This window comes from Oryctolagus cuniculus, chromosome 1, assembly GCF_051225735.1.
Source record: "Oryctolagus cuniculus isolate XC-2025 breed Fujian yellow rabbit chromosome 1, ASM5122573v1, whole genome shotgun sequence".
Classification (NCBI taxonomy): domain Eukaryota; kingdom Metazoa; phylum Chordata; class Mammalia; order Lagomorpha; family Leporidae; genus Oryctolagus; species Oryctolagus cuniculus.
In genome coordinates, this window is record NC_142867.1 from 157,516,455 (window position 1) to 157,534,244 (window position 17,790).

Here is a 17,790-nt window from a genome sequence, read left to right on the forward strand (position 1 = left end):
TTTGATGGGTTGGAGGATGGCAGTGGTGGAGCATGTGTGGAGGAAGACTCACACGGAAAGCCTGGAAGCAGGGAGAGAAAGACTCAACCAGATTCCAAGGGCATACCCCGCTAAGATGTAAGGACCTCTAACTTCCTGAACACTATAACCGGATTGAATTCCTACTCTCAATACCATTAATTTATGACTTTGGGGTTTAAATGGTCACATGAGTTGGGGAATCAGATGATACTCAAACTACAGTACTGGTTATAACTATAGTTCACTTGAAAAAGTATAGGTAATTTGTCTAAAGGGTAAATAAACAAACACCCTAAATCACTTTTCCACCCCACCGATGTATCAGAAAAAGAAGAGCAAAAAAATAAGCATCTTTACCCACACTGGATAGCCACCATGCAGTTGTTGTGGCTGGCACTGATGGCTAAATGCTGGGAAAATATATGAGTTTTTCATAACCCTTTTGCTTTGTCCTGAGGAAACCTTCATACTGTGATTTATTATTATTATTAATTTATTTTCATTTAATCTGAAATTCAGAGAAAAATAGAGAAACACAGAGAAATATTCCACTCACTGATTTGCTTTCTAAATGCCCACAAGAATCAAGACTTGGCCAGGCTGAAGCCAGGAGCCTAGACATTCAGGACCTCCCATGAGGGTGGCAGGGACCCAAGTACTTGATACATTATCTGATGATCCCCAGTGTGTGCATAAGCAAGAAGCTGTATCAGAAGCAGAATAACTGGGAGAAACCAGACACTGTGATACGGGATGCAGGCATCCCAAACAGTGACTCAACATCTGAACCAAATGCCTGTCCTCACATTGAGTTATTGGCTTGGTTAATGCATTCTTCTGAAGGCATGTTGTAACACTCCAGTAGGTACTACCCCAAGAGTTTACCCCTTCGTATAGGCTGCCTCTGTATCTGTACAATTCTCATCCCAGCAACGTACCTTCTTGAAATAACAATCATCAAAGAATACTCAACCCTTTTACTTACCACTACATATACTTGCCTCAGAAGGAATAAGAGGGGCTTCAAAGAGATCACAGAAAATGGAGTTTAAAGATTAGTTTATTTTGGTGTGAAAAAAATTTTGAAATCCACACATAGCTTAATTCAAATATGCATTTTGAATTAACTTTCTGAGCCCCTCTCATGTATATAAATCCTCACCTTGAAAAAGTGATAGAAATCTAAGATGTTTTCAATGCTTTTTTTTTAAAAAAAAACATTTTTATTTGTATGTACTACATACTACAATCAGCAGAAAATGTCTCAGACATTTCATGAAAAAGTAGCTATAACGAAAAGAAGGAAGGAAATAAACTAAGATATTTGGATTTCCTTCTATATGTCAGATTTTATCCTGTAAAATAGTTAACATCTCCATTTTACAGATGAGTAAGTTGCACTAAAAGAGGATAAGTGCTTAGTTATAGTGAACAATTGTCACTTTATTTTCCCAGTTATCCTGCTTCTTTGGGGAACCTTCCTACCATCTCCCCAAGATTATCTATGAACATAAACATTCACTTATGTAGGTACCCACATGACTGAGAAAATGAAAGTTTCAGGCACTCTTAGCCTCAACCTTACCTGTTATGTCTACTAACAAAAAAACCCATGCGAATAGAAAAAAGGAAGCAGATTAGCAGAAGAAAGAGGCAAGAAGAACTCCCTGGGTTTGCAACAGTGTTTTCCAGTTCTAGATGACCCTAAGACTCAACTTCATTCTTGCACTCAACTTCATTCTTGCCTTTGGTTTCCATGAGTCATCCCTTGCTGTCTTAAAACCTAGGCTAGCTAAACTAAAATATATTATTGCCCATCAGATTGCCCTTAACTACTAATTTCAGCTCAAGTTCTAAAGTTTGTAGGAATTAAAGAAAAGATTCAAATTCAGGGTTCCATTATTCTAACATTTGTTCCACTACTTTTATTGCCATGAGTGTGGCTGATCAGGAGAAAGTACAGATTTGGGACATAAAAACAGAACTGCAGCAGTCAGAGCTTTGAAGTAATCATCCAAACATAATCAGAACTGCTCAGACTCATATCTACTGAATGTTACAGCTCTGCTGTCAAGAGATGATCTGAATAAATTGAACAATGTTCACTAGAGTGTCATAGAAGATTAAAGATTTCAAAATGAGAAAAAATGCACAGTATATATTGCCTCTACACTTTAATTGGCACTTCATAGCTTCCACTCAAACATCTTTCTCATTATTGCTTTGCACAGCTGTTTTTACTTTCTCTGTGTATCATTTCATCTGCTCAAATTGGTTATGAGCTTCTTGAACTCAAGTAGTAACTGTATTCTTGTTATATTCAGTAATTGATAGATATTGGACATTGTTCTAGATGAATTAAAAGTAAAGTTACATAGTTTATTCAAACTCAAAGAGGTAAAATAATAATTTAATAATGGTACTTACAGAAATGACTCTTTATAATAAGAGATCACAACAAACTAAAAAGCTTCTATGTGGGAAAAGAAACAATAACAGAGTAGAGTAGTAAAACAACCTACTGAGTTTGGGGAAATCTTTGCAAACAGTAATCTAATAAGGAGTCAATATCCAAGATATATATGGAATTCAAACAACTTAATTTCAAGAAAACAAACCAATAAAAAAATAAACAAAATTCTCAAAAAGATATTTCTCAAAGCTAGCAGGTATTTGAACAACAACAACAACAACAACAAAAGATCAACATCACTAATCATCAAGCAAATTAAAACCACAGTGAGATACCATCCCATACCTGTTAGAATGGCCACAGTGAAAATCACAAAAGATAACTGCTAAGACTCTATGGGGAGGGCAGAATATGGAGGCAACTTACTGCTCTAGTCTAGGGAAAGATAGTTAAAAAAAAATGTGGAGAGAGTGCAATCTCAGGGAAGAGTTAGGGAGAAAATGGCAGAGGAAACTTCACACAAATCAGAGGTACACTATGGACCTACGTGGAGGGTATGGACACACAACTCATCCAAGCGCCTCAGTACCAGCTTTGGAGAGTGAGATGAGACCAGATTGCAGTATCCTAAGCCACTGGTGAAAAAGCTGAAGGAAAAGACTGGCATGAATCTGGTTTGGAGCCCTGTGGGGGACAGTGAACCTGTCAATCTAGAGGAAAAAAGGGGGGGGCATGTTTCTCTCTAATTGATCACCTAGCACCAGTATCCAGTAACTAGTCAGGAGAGGGTGGGCACCATTTTGGACATACACAACAGCTGCACTAGCTATTTTCTATGCACTCAGCAACCAGTTCAGAGGAAATACCAGAGTCTGGTTGGGAGAACTGACAGAGGGCTGGATGCTCATGACTGTGGGAACCTTGTATGCTGGGACTTTGAAAACACTGTGGCTACATGAGAGAGTAAAGGGTGTGGCTGGGACTTTGGGTAGTCACTATGGGTAGCTCCACATGCTTGAGGTTCTCTGATTCCCTGGTGAGGGTAATTGCTCTAGATGCATGCTCAGAACAAGGAATGCACAGATCCTTTATGCTTCATGTGGTAGCGCAGACAAATATTGTACCCACTGGGGCTAGGGCCCAGGCAATGGCCACCTTTAAGGAGAGGAGGCGAGTGTGAGACTATGCAAACAGAGCAGAACAAACCTCCCCTCTGATTAAAAAAAAGAGAGAGAGAAAGAGGAGATTTACCATGCCTAACTTGAGTGTCACCTTGGAAACTCCCTTCACCCTGGAGCACTGAACAGAGCTCCCACACCCAGCACATGCCTCTGGGTATTCACCAAAAGAGCAGACACTCCACTAAACCACAGAGGTATAGTCCAAAGACAAAAGTGAAAAAAACCCACAAGTATAAGTATTTCTGCAAATGCCCAATAACAAATGCAGCAATTCAAGAAACAAGAATAAGGAAGACAACATGATGCTACCAAAAGAAAACACTTCAATACTAGAGTGTAAAGATGAAGATATTGTAGAAAAAAAAACAAAAAAGGAATTCAAAAAAATTGATTATAGTATTACTGAAGTAATCAGAATCAAATTTACCAACTAAAGAAATCTGTACATGACATGAATGAAAATTTCTCCCATGAAACTGAGATGTTAAAGAGAAACAAAAATGAAATATTGGAAATGAAGAATTCAATAGAACAAATAAAAAATGTGGAGGAAAGTCTTAATACACTCAGGCAGAAAAAGAATATCCAAGTGAGAAGACAAATCTCTGGAAATTTTGCAATCAGACAAAAAAAAAAAACAAACAAACAAAAAAACAAACAAACAAACAAACAAAAACTAGAAAACTGAAAACCGGCAAGCGCCGTGGCTCAATAGGATAATCCTCAACTTGCAGTGCTGGTACCTCAGGTTCTAGTCCCGGTTGGGGCACCAGATTCTATCCCAGTTGCTCCTCTTCCAGTCCAGCTCTCTGCTGTGGTCCAGCACCTGCATGGGAGACCAGGAGGAAGCACCTGGCTCCTGGCTTCGGATTGGCGCAGCGCACCGGCCGTAGCAGCCATTTGGGGGTGAATCAAGGAAGGAAGACCTTTCTCTCTCTCTCTCTCTCTCACTGTCTAACTCTGCCTCTCAAAAGAAAAAAAAAAAGAAAACTAAAAACCAATGTTGGATATATGGGATACTATCAAATGACCCAACATATTGGTCTTAGGGGTACCTGAAGGTATGGAAAGAGAGAATGGATTAGAAGGCCTTTTTAGTGTAATAATTATAGAAAACTTTCATCATTTGGAGAAAGAAAGGGACACCCTAGTACAGGGAGCACATAGAACTCCTAATAGACATGACCAGAAAAGATCTTCACCATGACATATTGTAGTCAAAGTGTCCACAGTAAATCATAAAGAAAAGATTCTAAAATGTGCAAGAGAGAAATCTAGATTACTTTCAAAGGATCTCAATTAGATTCACAACAGAATTCTCATCAGAAATACTACATGCTAGTAGAGAATGGTTAGATATATTCCAAATCTTAAGAGAAAAAAACCTGTCAATCCAGAATACTGTACCCTGAAAACCTCTTATTTAGGAATGAAGGTGAAATAAAAACCTTCCATTAAAAAAAAGGAAATTGAAAGAATTTATCACCATTTGTCCAACCTTACAAAAGATGCTTAAAAATGTGCTGCACACCAAAAAACAGAAACATGATCATCACTATGAAAGAAGGTGAAGGCAGAAAAATCTCCCAGTAAAACTATAAAGCAAATCCAAAGTAAATAATAGGAATATTTATGGAAAAATGGCAGGCAAAGTCATTACTTATCAATAGTCACCTTGAATGAACATGGTCTCAACTCTCCAGTTAAAAGATACACACTGGCTGAATGGATTAAAAAACAAGACCCATCTATTTGCTGCCTACAAGAAATACATCTCACCAACAAAGATACATGCAGACTGAAAGTGAAAGGATGGGGGAAAGATATTCCATGCTAATAAAAAGAAAAAAAAAAGCAAGGCTAGCTGTCCTAATATCAGACAAAATAGACATGAACACAAAAACTGTTAAAAGACACAAAGAAAGGCACTATGTAATGATTAAGGGAAGGTGTAACTATTATAAACATAAATGCACCTAATTACAAGACACCTGGCTACTTAAAAGAAATGATAATAGATCTAAATAAAGACATAGACCCAATACAATAGTAATGGAGTACTTCAATACCCCACTATCATCAATGTTAAACAGACAGAATATCAGCAAGAAAACAGAAGTGACCCAACACGTAAATAGACTTAACAGATATCTACAGAACTTTTCATCCTACAGTTGCAAAACACACATCCTTCTCACCAATACATGGAACTTTCCCTAGGATAGACAATATGCTAGTCCATAAAGTGAGTCTCAGCAAATTCAAAAAAAATTGAAATCATACCATGCGTCTTCTCTGACCAAAAAAGAATGAAGCTGGAAATCAAATACTAAGGAATCTCTAGAACATACACAAACACATGGATAGTAAACAACATGCTCTTGAATGTCATTGAAGAAATAAAAAAAAATTGTTTTGTAAACAAATGAAGATGACAATACAACATACCAAAAGTTATGGGATACAGTAGAATCAATGTTGAGAGGAAAGTTTACAGTAACTGGTGCCTACATCAGGGAATTGGAAAGGCACCAAATAAAAGACTTATCAAAACATCTGAAGGTCCAAGAAAAACAACAGCAAACCACAATCAAAGCTAGTAGGAGAAGAGAAATAATTAAAACTAGAGAATAAATAAACAAATTGAAACTAAAAAACAATACAAAAGATCAGCAAAATGAAGAGCTGGTTTTGTGAAAAAGTAAACAAAGTTGACACACTATTGCCCCAAGTAACCAAAAGAGGTGGGAGAATACCAAAATCAATAAAATTAGAGGGGCTGGCACTGTGGCATAGTGGGTAAAGCCTCTGCCTGCAGTGCTGGCATCTCATATGAATGCTGGTTCAAGTCCCAGATGCTCCTCTTCCAATACAGCTCTTTGTTAAGCCTGGAAAAGCCAAAGATGACCCAAGTACTTGGGCCTCTGCACCCACGTGGGAGACCCAGAAGAAATTCCTGGCTCCTGGCTTCAGATCCATGCTGCTCAGGCCACTGTGGCCAATTGGGGAGTGAACCAGTGGATGGAAAATCTCTCTCTCTTTTTTTCTCTCTCTCTCCCCTTACTCTCTCTGTCTGCCTTTCCTTTTCTCTCTGCATAACTGACTTTCAGATAAATACATAAATCTTAAAAAATAATTAAAAAATAAAATTAGATATGAAAAAATTCTGTTAACAACAGACATCACAGAAATAAAAAGAATCATCAAAAATTAATACAAAGAGCAGTATGCCAAAAAAATAAGGAAACCTAGAAGAAATGGATAGATTCCTGGACACATACAACCTAGTTAAGTTTAGCCATGAAGACACAGAAAACCTAAACAGACCATTAACTAAGAAGAAAACTGAATCAGTACTAAAGGCACTCACAAAAAAAGAAAAGCCCATAACTGCACGGCTTCACTGCTGAATTCTACCAGACTTTAAAAGAAGAATTAACTCTGATTCTTCTCAAATTATACAAAACAACTAAAAGGGAGAGAATTCCCCCAAACTCCTTCCATGAGTCAGTATCACCTTAATTCCTAAACCTGAAAAAGACACAACAGAAAAAAAAACAACTACAGACAAAATCCCTGATGAATGTAGATGGAAAGATCCTCAACAAAATAATAGCAAATAGAATCCAATACCACATCAGAAAGATCATTCACCTGGACCAAATGGGATTTATCCCAGGTATGCAGGGATGGTTCAACATTTGTAAATCAATCAATGTGATATAGCACATTAACAAATTGAAAGATGAAAACCATATGATTATTTCAATAGATGTACAGAAAGCATTTGATGAAGTACAACACCTATCCGTAATCAAAGCCTTAAGCAACTTGGTTACAGAAGGAACATTCCTCAACTCAGTCAAGACAAATTATGACAAACCCATGTCAATGTCCTATTGAATGGGGAAAAGTTGGTAGCATTCCCAGTAAGATCCAATACTGGCCAGTGCAATGGCTCACTAGACTAATCCTCCACCTGTGGTGCTGGCACCCCGGGTTCTAGTCCCGGTTGGGGTGCCAGATTCTGTCCCAGTTGCTCCTCTTCCAGTCCAGCTCTCTACTATGGCCCGGGAGTGCAGTGGAGGATGGCCCAAGTGCTTGGGTCCTGCACCCGCATGGGAGACCAGGAAGAAGCACCTAACTCCTGGCTCCTGCAGCACACCGGCCATAGCAGCCATTTGGGGAGTGAACCAATGGAAGAAAGACCTTTCTCTTTGTCTCTCTCTCTCACACTGTCCAACTCTGCCTGTCAAAAAAAAAAAGATCCAATACCAGAGAAGGATGCCCACCCTTACCATTGCTATTCAATATAGTCCTGCAAGTTTTAGCCAGAGCAATTAGGCAAGAAAAAGAAATCAAAAGGATACAAATTGGGAAGGAAGAAGTCAAACTATCCCTATTTGCAGATGACATAATTCTATATATATATATATATAGGGGATCCAAAAGGCTCCAGTAAGAGACTGTTGGAACTCATAGAAAATTATGATAAAGCAGCAGGATATAAAATCAACACAAAAATTATTATTATTTTTTAATTTGACAGAGTTATAGACAGTGAGAGAGAGAGACAGAGAAAGGTCCTCCTTCCATTGGTTCACTCTCCAAGTGGCCGCCATGGCCGGCACCATGTTGATCCGAAGCAAGGAGCCAGGATCCTCCTCCTGGTCTTCCAAGCAGGTGCAGGGGCCCAAGCATTTGGGCCATCCTCCACTGGCCACCAAGGACATAGCAGAGAGCTGGACTGGAAGAGGGACAGCTGGGACCAGAACCCAGTGCCCACATGGGATGCTGGCACCGCAGGCAGAGGATTAACCAAGTAAGCCACGGCACCAACCCCATCAACACAAAAATTAATAGTCTTTGTATACACAGACAATGCCATAGCTGAGAAAGAACATGTAGGATAAATCCCATTCACAACTGCTACAAAAAAATCAAATTCCTTGTAATAAATTTAACCAAAGATGTTAAAGATCTCTACAATGAGAATTATAAAAGATTAAAGAAAAAATAGAAGACACAAAAAATGCAAAAATCTTCCAAGTTCATGGATTGGAAAAATCAGTATCATCAAAATATCCATACTCCTGAAAGCAATTTACAGATTCAACGCAATACCAATTAAAATACTAAGGACTTTCTTCTCAGATATAGAAAAAATGATGTTGGAATTCATATGGAAATACAGAAGACCCCAAATAGCTAAAACAATCTTATATACTCATACACAAACCAAAAAGCTAGAAGCATCACAATACCAGATTTCAAGACATTCTACAGGGCAGTTATAATCAAAACAGCTTGTTACTGGTACAAAAACAGATGGGTAGACAATGGAACAGAATAGAAATGCCAGAAATTCATCCAGACATCTACAACCAACTTCTCTTTGTTAAATGAGCTAAAATCAAGGAGAGTCTCTTCAACAAATGGTACTGGGAAACCTAGATCACCTCATGTAAAAGTATGAAGCAAGATCCCTACCTTAAAACCTTACACAACAAATCCACACAAAATAGATCAAAGACATAAATCTATTACCCAATATCATCAAATTGTTAGAGAACATTGGGGAAAAACTACAAGACATTGGCATAAGTTCTTGGAAAAGACCCCAGAGGCACAGACAATCAAAGCCAAAATTGACAAATGGGATTACAACAAATTGAAAAGCTTCTGCACTGCAAAAGAAACACTCAGCAAAGCAAAGGGGCATCGAATAGAATGGGAGAAATTATTTGCAAACTATGCCACTAACACAGGATTAAAACCTAAAACACATAAAGAGATCAATAAACTCAACAACAACAAAACAAACAACCCAGTTAAGAAATGGTCACAGGAGTTAAACAGACATTTTTCAAAAGAGGAAAGTCAAATGAACAACATACACACGAAAAAATGCTCAGGATCACTAGCCATCAGGGAAATGTAAATCAAAACAACAATGAGGTTTCACCTCAACCCCATTAGAACGGGTTTCTTACAAAAGTCAACAAACAACAAATGCTGGTGAGGATGTAGGGAAAAAGTTTCTCTAATCCACTGTTGGTGGGAATGTCAACTGGTACAGCCACTGTGGAAGATATATGGAGACACCTTAGAATCTGAATGTAGATCTACCATAGGATCCAGCCATCCCACTCCTGGGAAGTTACCCAAATCAAAAAAATCAGCATATGAAAGAGTTATCTGTACCCTCATGTTTATTGCAGCTCGATTCACAATAGCTAAGATATAGAATCAGCTCAGATATCTGTCAACTGAAGATTAGATAAAGAAATCATGGGATACTACTCCATGGAATACTAGACAATGGTAAAAAAAAAATGAAATCCTGTCATTTGCACCAAAATGCACGAAACTGGAAAACACAATACTTGTGATATAAGCCAGTCCCAAAAGGACTTATACCACATGTTCTCCCTGATCTGTGATAACTAATGGAGCACCTAAAAGGTAATCTATAAAAGTGAAATCGACACTTTGAGATGCAATGACTTTGAACAGCCCTTATCTCAGATACTGAGAAACAGGTTTTTTTTTTTTTTTATTTCCATGCTATCTGTTGAACTATTTATTTAGTATAGAGTTAATTATATGTGTATAAAGTTAATTGAAAAACAGATCTTAGTAAAAACTAAAAATAGGAATAGGAGAGGGAAGAGGAAGAAGGGTGGGAGTGTGGGCGGGATGGCAGGTATGGTAGGAAGACTTATGGTGTTCCTAAAGCTGTACTTAAGAAATGTACGAAGTTTGTTTTACTGAAATAGAATGTTTCTGAGGAAAAAAAGAAAATCACAAAAGATAATGAATGTTGGTGAGGATATAAAGAAAATGAATGATTGTACACCGTTGATTGGGATATAAACTGGTAAATTTATTACAGAAAACAGTATGAAGTTTCTGAAAAAATTAAAAATAAACAACTATATTCTGCAGCAATTTCAGTACTGAGTATATATACAAAAGTAATAAAAATATTGATGTGATATCTGCACTCCCATATTCTTTTTAGAACTGTTCACAAGAGCTAAGATATGGAATCAACCTGTCATCAATAGATGAACTGATAAAGAAAATGTGTTTGATATACATAACAAAATACTGTTCAGCTTCACCCTAATAAAGAACTCAAATATTCCAGAAACCTATATCCCCTTATTATTTTTCACGATCCTCTGCCCTGGTGACGACCACAAACCTGGTTTTCTTCAACATTGCTTTATTTTACATGTGTTTTAAAATCAAACAAGAGATTATATAGTAAGTTTAAAAAAAAGAATGGGGGAGGTTGTTTGGTGCAGCTGGTAAGATATCTCTGAAGATGCCTGTATTCCATTTCAGAGTACCTGGATTAGAATCCCAGCTCTGCTAATGTGCACCATTGAAGGCAGCAAATGATGGCTCAGGTACTTGGGTCCTTGCCACCCAAGTGGGAGGCTCATATTGACATCTGGCTCCTGAGTTTGGTTTTGCCTAGCAAATAAACCAGAGGACGGAAGATTCTCTCTCTCTCTCTCTCTCTTATCTGTGCATGTATGTCTGCCTTTCAAATAAATAAATTTTTTAAAATAATAGAGACAAAAGAAAAATTACATAAAAACACATTATTATTAATTATGGAAATATATGCTAAAACCATGATGAGGTACCACGACACACTCTCTCAAAAGGCTAAAATGAAAGACACACTCAAAATACCTTCTTGTGGTTAAAAACATAGTTAAACTGGAACTCTCATATGCTGCTGGTAAAAATGCAAAGTGACGTAGCCACTGCGGAAAGTATTTCGGTAGAGTCTTACAAAGGCACTCAAACACCTACAGTATAACCCAGAAATTCAAATCTATAATTTCACAAAAGACTTCTACTCAAAAGTACATAACAACTTTATTAATAATAAATTCACAGCAGCTTTTTTTCAGCCCCAAATTTAAAACAACTATAATATTCAACAATAGGTGAACCAAAGAACAAACTGCGAAACACCCATACACTAGAATACTGCTAAGTAACAAAACAAAATATAGATATATCTAACTGTGGGAGGAATCACAAAAGCACTAAGTATAAACCCAGACACAAGAGTGCTTACTATATGTTTTCATTTGTATGAAATTCTAGAAAATGCAAACTAATCTACAGTGACACCAGAGGGTGGGGGGAAAAGAGATTGCTTGAGTGCAGAGATGGCATATAGAGGGAGTTTGGGGACAATTTGTGGAATTATACCAAAATGGCATGAGAAAACCTTTGGAATGGTGGAATGGCTGTGATTATAATGTGTATCAATTTATTCAAAACTTTTAATTTTTTTTAATTTGACAGATAGAGTTAGACAGTGAGAGAAACAGACAGACAGAAAGGTCTTCCTTCTGTTGGTTCACCCCCAAAATGGCCACTATGGCCAGCACTGCGCCGATCTGAAGCCAGGAGCCAGGAGCTTCTTCCTGGTCTCCCATGACTCTTTTTGAGACTCCTGTGAGATTCTCCACACATTCCTTCCTTCCCTAATTGCATTCTTTCTTTTTTAATTTTTGCTATAACTTTTTTTTAATTCTTATTTGACAGATAGACAGTGAGAGAGAGAGAGAGAGAGAGAAAAGTCCTCCTTCCATTGGTTCACCCCCTCAAATGGCCACTATGGCCGGAGCTACGCCGATCTGAAGCCAGGAGCCAGGTGCTTCTTCCTGGTCTTCCACGTGGGTGCAGGGGCCCAAACACCTGGGCCATCCTTCACTGCCCTCCCGGGCCACAACAGAGAGCTGGACAGGAAGAGGAGCAACCGGGACTAGAACCCAGTGCCCATATGGGATGCCGGTGCCGCAGGTGGAGGATTAATCAAGTGAGCCACGGTGCTGGCCCTCTTCAAAACTTTCAAACTTTGTTTTAAGTATGTATGGTTTATTGTGCAGTTTCCATCTGCTGGTTCATTCTCCAACCCACAAGCTAGGAACAGGAACCTCTTCTAGATCTCTCACACGGGAGGCAAGGATCCAAGTACTTGAGCCACCACCAGTCACCTCCCAGGGTGTTCATTAGCAGGAAGTCAGATCAGAAGCAGTGTAGCTGGGACTTGAACCTGACACTCTCTCCAATACGGTATTCCAAGCAAGAATTTAACTCTGGCACCACATACAGGTCCCAATTTAAAAACTAAATTCAATGTGAGATGAAACAGATACCAAAGGAAAACTGTTTCTTAGTCATCAGTGAGGGTAATTTCAAACACTTTAAATATTACCCACTTCAGAGGAATTCTAAAAGAACAGGTTAAGTTAGAAACAAATGGATCAGGGCCAGCTGCGTGGCTCACTTGGCTAATTGTCTGCCTGCGGCACCGGCACCCCGGGTTCTAGTCCCAGTTGCTCCTCTTCCAGTCCAGCTCTCTGCTGTGGCCTGGGAAGGCAGTGGAGGATGGCCCAAGTCCTTGGGCCCTGCACCTGCATGGGAGACCAAGAGAAAGCACCTGGCGCCTGGCTTCTGATCGGCGCAGTGCACAGGCCATAGTGGCCACTTGAGGGGGGTGAACCAACGGAAGGAAGACCTTTCTCTTTGTCTCTCTCTCTCTCTCTCTCTAACTCTGCCTGTCAGAAAATAAATAAATAAATAAAAAATTTAAAAAAGAAACAAATGGATCAGTGTTCTTGATTTTTAAAAGCCTTTTCTAGCAAGTAAAGAAATATTTCTGACTTGATTTTTTTCAGTAATTCTCAGTACTACCGAAACAAATTATTCTACAAATTATTTGAGAAGAGAGACTCTATCACATTTCATTCCTTACAATGCAAATAAAAAGAATACAATGAAATATTTGTTGAATGAACTAGTGGGATAATTGAATGAATGAGTTGAATGAGTTTCTATGAGAAAAAATAATCCCAGCACTTGTACATACACACACACACACACACACACAATTTATTTTTTGTGGAAAATTTTATCTGCTCACCTTTAGGTATAGTAAAACATCATTTGCCCCACAAATTTATAATTTTGACAAATTTGTATAAGGAGGGCAGATGTATATTTGCATTGAATGACTTCTATTTATTGAGATAATGGCATACATTATATATTTATCAGTTAAAATATGACATTTTATATTCATGTTGTTTGTATCATGTTTATTTTATTAAATAGTAACCAAATGTAACAAACACAGAAAAAGTCTGAAAGATATCCTAATTCTCAAGCTAATTCCTGTGTGGTGGGATTCTGTGTTTTTGCTAGTGTAAACTTTAATATATTTTCTAAGGTTTACACATTTTTGCAGGGATATAAGTTATATTCAAAAAAAAACAAAGCTCTTAAACTTTAAAATGTCTGTCATTGTGAAGCACTAAGAATAATAACTGATAAATAACAGTACTAATAAACAGCAAAAATAACCAGTTCTTTTGTTTGGTTAGATTAATTTATTTTTATTTGAAAGGCAGAATGACAGAGAAGAGAAAGAGAGACAGATTTTCCATCCACTGTTTCACTCCCCAAAAGCCTGCATCAGCCAGGGCTGGCCCAGACCTAACCCAGGAGCCCACATGGATGGCCTGAGTCCAAGTACTTGGGCCATCATCCTCTGCCTTCCCAAACTCATTACCAAGGAGCTGGATTGGAAGCAGGGGAGCCAGAACCTGAGTCAGCACTCCAGTAAGGGATGCAGGCATGTCAGCAGTGGCTGAACTTGCTACACTGAAATACGTGCCCTAAGAATAATCAGTTCTAACTGTATTTAGTGAGATTGTTGGCCTTTGAGACGCCTAAGCAGCTTTACTGAAAGCTTTTGTAAAACTTGTTAGAAATGTACAAAAAAAATAAATATGTTGCCAACATCATAACTACCTAAATAGTGTGAAAATCATGAAGATTGCAGATTGTTAAATCCTGAAATATCTTACATAACATTTGAGTCCTGGGGCAGAAATGTGGCCCAAAAGTTAAGATGTGGGTTAAGACATCCACATCCCACCTCAGAGGGCCAGCATTTGATGCCAACCTCTGGCTCCGGCCTTCAAGTTCCTGCTAACTCAGACCCTGTGAGGCAGCAGTGATGGTTCAAGTAGTTGGGTCTCTGTCACCCTTGTGAGAGACCTGGACTGAGTTCCTGGCCCCTGGTTTCTGCCTCAGCCCAGCCCCAACTATTGGGGACATTTAGGCAGAAAACCAGCTCTCAAATCTGTCCCTCAAATTTTTTTTAGAGAGAGAGAGAGAAGAAAGTTCTGTTTAAAGAAAAAAAATGAAACAAAGTAAAATTTAAAAAAAGATTTGAATCTTGTTCCTAGTATTGGAAAATCAGCTCCCAGCTGGCTAAAAGCTAATATTCAACTCTAGGTCATTTCCAACAGCTTCTTTGGAAAAGTGCATGGAGCTATGTGGAGCCCCAAAAGGAGTGTTTGCTTTTTAATTTGTTTTCTTAACACAGTGTCCCTATTTCATTATGTCCCTAAGACTCTTCAGATGTTCGAAGTTAATAAAATGAGTATAATAAATAAGCTACTGCTCAGATTCCCAAGATAAAGTCTTGAAGCTAGATGGCTTTAATAGATTGTCTCTAAATGAGGTCTCTGTCTCCACTTTCCATTCAAAGATTAAATGAATCAGCTAAAGGAATAGCTGTTAGCAAGACTTTCTGGGTCAGATGCTCCATACTGAAAAGCAAATACATATCTCCAGGTTCTTCTGATTTGGAATTCAGTCTTTGGAAGACTTTACTGTTGCTGAAATTAATCAAAATGTAAGCTACATATACATCAGAGAAAGACTGCCGGACATGCCACATTTGTCCACATGGTACTGAAAATGCATCCGATTTCAAGTCACAGCAACCAAAAATATGTTTGGTGACATTGCTCTTCCCTGCCCATAAATACCCCCCAAAAAGCAGTTTCGTGTTTCTTTATTTTTTTCCTGCCTTAAACTTTTTTTTCTCCTCCTCAACTTTAGTTAAACTTTATCTAATTCCTCTTGGAGAAGTGTCCCATGCACTAGTCAGACAACAGTTCACTCCCAAGGACTGGAGCCAAAGTTTGAATGCCTACACTGGAATCTCAATGTATTCTACATTCCCCATTTTCTTCTCAAGGTGGGGGAAAAAAGATAAATTGAAGCACTAACCAATTAGCAAGATCCTATGCCCAAGGAAGAAAAGAAGTTGAAGAAATACTGAACCTTTCCCAATTTCTGAAGAAACCAAGGAAACCTGCCCACAGCAAAACAGAAATAAGAAAAAGCCCCACCAGTGGGGACAAAACCTGTGAAACAAACTTCAGACAAAGTTCTACCTCTACGAAGGGTCTAATACTCTGCAAACAGATCTTTATTTTTAAATACCTTTTTTAGGCGGCATCCTAGAAGTGGTCTGTGTGGCTGGCTGGCTCAAGGAGGACTGCAGGTGGCGGGGAACAAATGCTTCAGGTTGGAGCTAGCACGTCCACACGCTTCTGCCTGCCACTGCAAATGCTCTCCTGGTGCCATTTCACGGTCTGAAACATAAGAAGGTACTAATTTCCTCACCATTAAATTTTCATGCATGTTTAGTTTGCCATTTAGAGACGGAGTACTCGGGTCAAAAGGGTTGAATTTGGGGGCTCATATTTGAAATAAAACTAAACTGATCATGAATGTCCCATTTAGACCAAATCTGGCTTCATCCCACTCGGTGTGAGTGTGCCTGCCTCATTTTCAGTGCCTTCCAGGTCAGTGTTTTTCTCATTGCCTATACTCAGGGCGGTGCAAGGGAGTATACCTTTTAGAAAGGTGAGAGAAATCAACCACTAGGTATACTTTGTAAATTAAATGAGTAAGTAAAGAAGCTACTCCTACACCTGGAGTTCAGGTTTTAGCAACAAAGCAATAGGGCCTTTAATATAGCAATCAATCCAATGTGGGGAAACCTGGAGATGTTGTATTCAGTTTCTCAACTCTTCTAAAAATAAAACTTGCTAGTAGAGGAAGTTGCTATTTTTCTGGAGAAAATGAGCTTTTTCTTTCTTTAGCAAAATTTCTCATAGGAAGGTAGTAATCTTTGCTTTAGAATGAAAAGCAAAAATGATTTCCAACCTAGAAAAGAAATAAAGGGACAAAAAGCACAGAAATGTAATGTTGCAAAAGAAGCTGCCTTTTTGAGAGTGAGTGTGCTGGCATTCTCTGGTTACTTCAGTGATAACAGGCATGGCTGCACTGACCTTGGCAAGAGGAAGCAGTGTTTTGAAATGGATACTGGTAGCACATTTACACTGCAGTGGCTTTTGGCTCCACAAATTGATTTGTGCACATATCTAACCCATCAAGAATGGGCAGATTAGTACATAGATTTTAGCCAAAGAAGTAGGTAGCACACTCAAAACAAATGGCTCAAAGTAAACCCCTGTAAAGGTGATGTTCACTTAGTTTTTCTCTTTTCCTGCCGTGGAATCTTAACTGAAATAGTAAAATAGGATACAACTGGTGCGAATACTTATATTAAAAAATACCCAGAGTGGCTCATTAACTTGGAAATTTATAAAGAGATAAAGTTCTGTCACACTTTATTGAACCTGGAATCTATAGTGATGGCAATGTGCAATTTGACTTATATTAACTTAAATATAAAATAAAAAATCCAAATATGTTTCTGAAAGAAACCCATAACAAACTTATGAATACATTAACAAAAGTGGTCTGTAAACTTCAAATCCACAAAATTACAAAAAAAAACTAAAAAATAATTAGAAACCATAGAAGAAAAATTAATTACTTGACTATATTAAAATTTTTAAAATACTATTCATTAAAAGATGTTTTAAATATAGTTGGATATTTATAATTATTATATATTGTATATTATAATATACAATTATAAAAATATTTACAATTCAATGAGCACCTTGTAGGATTAGGGTGAAAAATAAAGAATTGCTATATATCAAGAAGAAAAGGACAAGAATCCCAATGGGAGAAAATGAAAAAAGGTTTGAATAGGTATTTCATATGAGCAAAAACATGGACAGTAATTTGGTAGAAGAAAACATGTAACCAATAAATGTGAAGAAAGGGGTCCAATCTCACCTAAGCAAAAAAAGATCATAAGGGGCTGGTGCCGTGGCACAGTAGCTTAATCCTCCACCTGCAGCAGGCGCTGGTTCTAGTCTCAGCTGTTCCTCTTCCAATCCAGCTCTCTGCTGTGGC

The 17,790-nt window shown here is 38.1% G+C and overlaps 1 protein-coding gene across 1 annotated transcript in view; it reads right to left on the bottom strand.

Annotated features, from left to right (window-relative positions):
• Positions 1–16,311, bottom strand: part of TMC1 (transmembrane channel like 1) — a 197,574-nt gene extending 181,263 nt beyond the window's left edge. Inside the window, exon 1 of the mRNA XM_051858747.3 lies at positions 15,955–16,311. Within this exon, the coding sequence (XP_051714707.3) occupies positions 15,955–15,970 (16 nt within the window). The 5' untranslated portion in view covers positions 15,971–16,311. The remainder of the gene's footprint in view (positions 1–15,954) is intronic.
• Positions 16,312–17,790: the final 1,479 nt, after the last annotated feature.